This window comes from Ziziphus jujuba, chromosome 11, assembly GCF_031755915.1.
Source record: "Ziziphus jujuba cultivar Dongzao chromosome 11, ASM3175591v1".
Taxonomy (NCBI): domain Eukaryota; kingdom Viridiplantae; phylum Streptophyta; class Magnoliopsida; order Rosales; family Rhamnaceae; genus Ziziphus; species Ziziphus jujuba.
This window is the reverse complement of record NC_083389.1, coordinates 9,278,655-9,281,791: the sequence shown is the minus strand read 5'-3', so window position 1 is coordinate 9,281,791 and position 3,137 is coordinate 9,278,655. Positions and strand designations below refer to the sequence as shown.

The 3,137-nt window shown below is 36.2% G+C and overlaps 1 protein-coding gene across 1 annotated transcript; it reads left to right on the top strand.

Moving 5' to 3' along the window:
* The first annotated feature begins 442 nt into the window (after positions 1–442).
* On the top strand, positions 443–1,704 carry LOC107432260 (NDR1/HIN1-like protein 1). Its single transcript, XM_016043362.4, has one exon. The coding sequence runs from the start codon at positions 684–686 to the stop codon at positions 1,329–1,331; it is 648 nt and encodes a 215-aa protein (XP_015898848.1). The 5' UTR covers positions 443–683; the 3' UTR covers positions 1,332–1,704.
* Positions 1,705–3,137: the final 1,433 nt, after the last annotated feature.

The window sequence follows — 3,137 nt, the reverse complement described above, 5'->3', positions numbered from 1 at the left end:
GGTTATTAGGTAAAAAAAGAATAACCAAATTAAACCAAATAGCTATAGATTATCATAAATCTGAATATATCTAATGTTTTGGCTTCATCAAAATGCTTGTGCCCAGTCTTACCTTCTTAATGGATGGACCACAATTGTCCACCACTAGCTATTACCAAACAATTTAATAGAAGAAACCCTTAGCCTATAACAAGTAGACCCCCCCTATTTTTTTCTTAATTAAAGCACACAAAGTGGACATTAACACATGCTTCTCATTCTTTAATTCAGAGCTTTTTCCACCAACTATTTGATAAAAATTCTACATTTTTTTACACTTCCAAGTTAAATAAACAATAACAATTGTAATTTTGCACTTACTTAATATATAATTTTCATCAGTCAGTGATTTTTGTACAAACAGTTCTATATGTGACTATACATACACACTCCTTTTCCACCATTCACATTTCTATCATTTTATCATCTTTTCCCCAAAACTACTTCCACTATGATGCATATATAAATAAACGCACACAGAGCTTCACACAAAGCTTTCGTTCCACGCTCTCTGGTCAAGCTCCCAAAAGCAGAGTCGTTTTACCATATAGAAATTGCATCCACCGATCCTCACAAAATCTTTCACTAATAAGCTAGAGAGCTCTTTCTTTTTCTTCATTCACTAGCGCAAAAAATCAAACACCATGTCTTCAAAGGACTGCGGCCACCACCACGGAAAGAAGTGGCGAAAGATTTGGAAGCGAATCTTCGCCGGATTGCTGATCTTCTTTCTCATCGTTCTGGTAACGGTTCTCATCATCTGGGCCATTCTGCAACCATCCAAGCCCCGTTTCATCCTCCAAGACGTTACCGTTTACACCTTCAACGCCTCCATTCCCAACCTCCTGACCTCCAATTTCCAAGTCACCATATCTTCCCGGAACCCGAACGACAAGATCGGCGTCTACTACGACAGGCTCGACGTCTACACCACCTACCGGAACCAGCAGATCACGTACCGTACAGCCATACCGCCGACATACCAGGGCCACAAGGAGGTCAACGTCTGGTCGCCTTTCGTCTACGGAACCAACGTCCCTGTCGCTCCCTACAACTCCCAGGCACTGCAACAGGACAAGTCCACCGGTACGGTCTTTATCAATATCAAGATCGATGGTCGGGTTCGTTGGAAAGTCGGTACCTTCATCTCCGGTCGTTACCATTTCTACGTGAGGTGTCCTGCTTATATTAATTTGGGGCCCACCGGCCCCGCTCCTTTGAACAATGGAATCGTCGTCGGCGCAAACGCCGTCAAGTACCAGCTGGTGCAGAGATGCAGTGTCAGCGTATAAATTCAATCCTGGTGATGATGATTATAACCTTGATTAAGATTATCAACTATAGATGCCTTCTTCGTATTGTCCTACTTAAATGCGTTTTAGTTTTCTTAATATTATCTTCTTCTTCTTCTTCTTCTTCTTCTTCTTCTTCTTCTTCTTTTTAATTCGGGACCTCAGTTTGTGCTCAGATCGAGTCCATATGCTGTATTGGGTATATACGTATGGGTCTTTGAATTGTACATTTTGCTATACAATAAATTTGAGAAAAATGAAAGATACACAGAGGCATAGCAAAATTACAATCCGTGAAATTTAAAGTTGTGGAATAATTCATAAATTGTGAAATAATCATAATATCATTATCGATAAGCAAAAGTTGGGTTTCTGGTGGAGGTTGTGATGTCGTTTTCTATCATTTTTTTAGATTACGCATTCACTCGTTGCTCTTCTTGTTCACTGTTTTTTTTTTTTTTTTTTTTTTTTTTTTTTTTTTTTCTTGTATATATGTATATTTATATACATTTTTTTAGAAGAAATATGGTTTATAAATGAGAAATATAATATAGAGGTTAGATGAGGAGTGGGGCATTATCATTTTCTCCATTCAACAATTTGTAGGTACATAGTAAAGGCTTTTGGTGACAAAAGTGAACTTGGTCATATACGTTGAATCATCCTGGCAAAAGACAGAATTAAATTCAACTTCATGTACATAAACAAGTTCAAAAAAAATAAAATAATAATAATAATAATAAAACAAGACCCAAACAATACAGTGCTACAGTTATTAAAAAGGACAAATATTCATCTATGGTAGACCCATTTGGGAACGTTGTGGAGAACTTGTGGTGCCATTTTTTGGCCATTTAAAATGATAAAAAAAAATAAATAAATAAGGGAGCAAAAAGAAAAAAGAAAATTGAAAAGGAAAGTTTTAATCTTTCTACCAAAATTTACTTTTTAAAACGCGTCAACATTCTAGTAGAGAGAAGATGCAAAGAAAGTCGAGGGATGGGATGGGGAATAATATTAGGAGGTCCCATGTGGAAGAAGGTGAGTGGTGGTCCTTTTCACACTCCTCCATTGCAGCCTCACCTGCTCCGTACCTACTAATAATAGCGTGATATAGAAACGGACTTCCATTGTGCTTACACTCGAAGGAGTCGTAATCTTCTTTTTTAACCTAATTGGACATTTTAGCCCACCACCCGTCACATGCTTACTTGAAGACACGTAATGTGATGTGATTGAGCAATAATCCAGTGTGCTAAGACGTAGAGTTCTTTGTTCGATAAAGCATCACATGCATGCCTTGTGTTTTAGAGTCTTGATTCCCTCCATAAGATTGGACCGACACTTTTGGTATTTGTATATTAATTTGTAGCCGTTCCTTCTATTTATTCCCTTCTTTATCCAAGAAAACAATTTATTTATTTATTTATATTTTTTAATCACCAGACAAATGATTAAGGGTAATTTACCAAAAAAATAAATAAATAAAAAGAAAATAAGACGAACCTGATTATTGGGCTCGTAAGTAAGTAGTTCCAATTGGGCCATTTGGGTTTTGATTTCAGCAAAGAAAAGAAAATTGACCTGCTTGGTTGCATTTTGTTAGCATTGTGTTTATATATATATATATATATAAAAGAAATAAAAAGTTCTTATTTGTAACATTAGTGATAACAATAAATAATTCGTGGTAACAGAGAAGAATCTTGAAAAGAAAATTAAAAATTCACTGCCAGAAAAAAACAAAAAAGGAGTTTATGTAATTGTAAAGGAATGGTTAAGATAAAATGCTGTAGCTAAACCGCC

Coding starts and splice junctions, on each gene's coding strand:
- LOC107432260 (XM_016043362.4), top strand. CDS start 684: ATGTCTTCAAAGGACTGCGGCCACCACCACGGAAAGAAGTGGCGAAAG.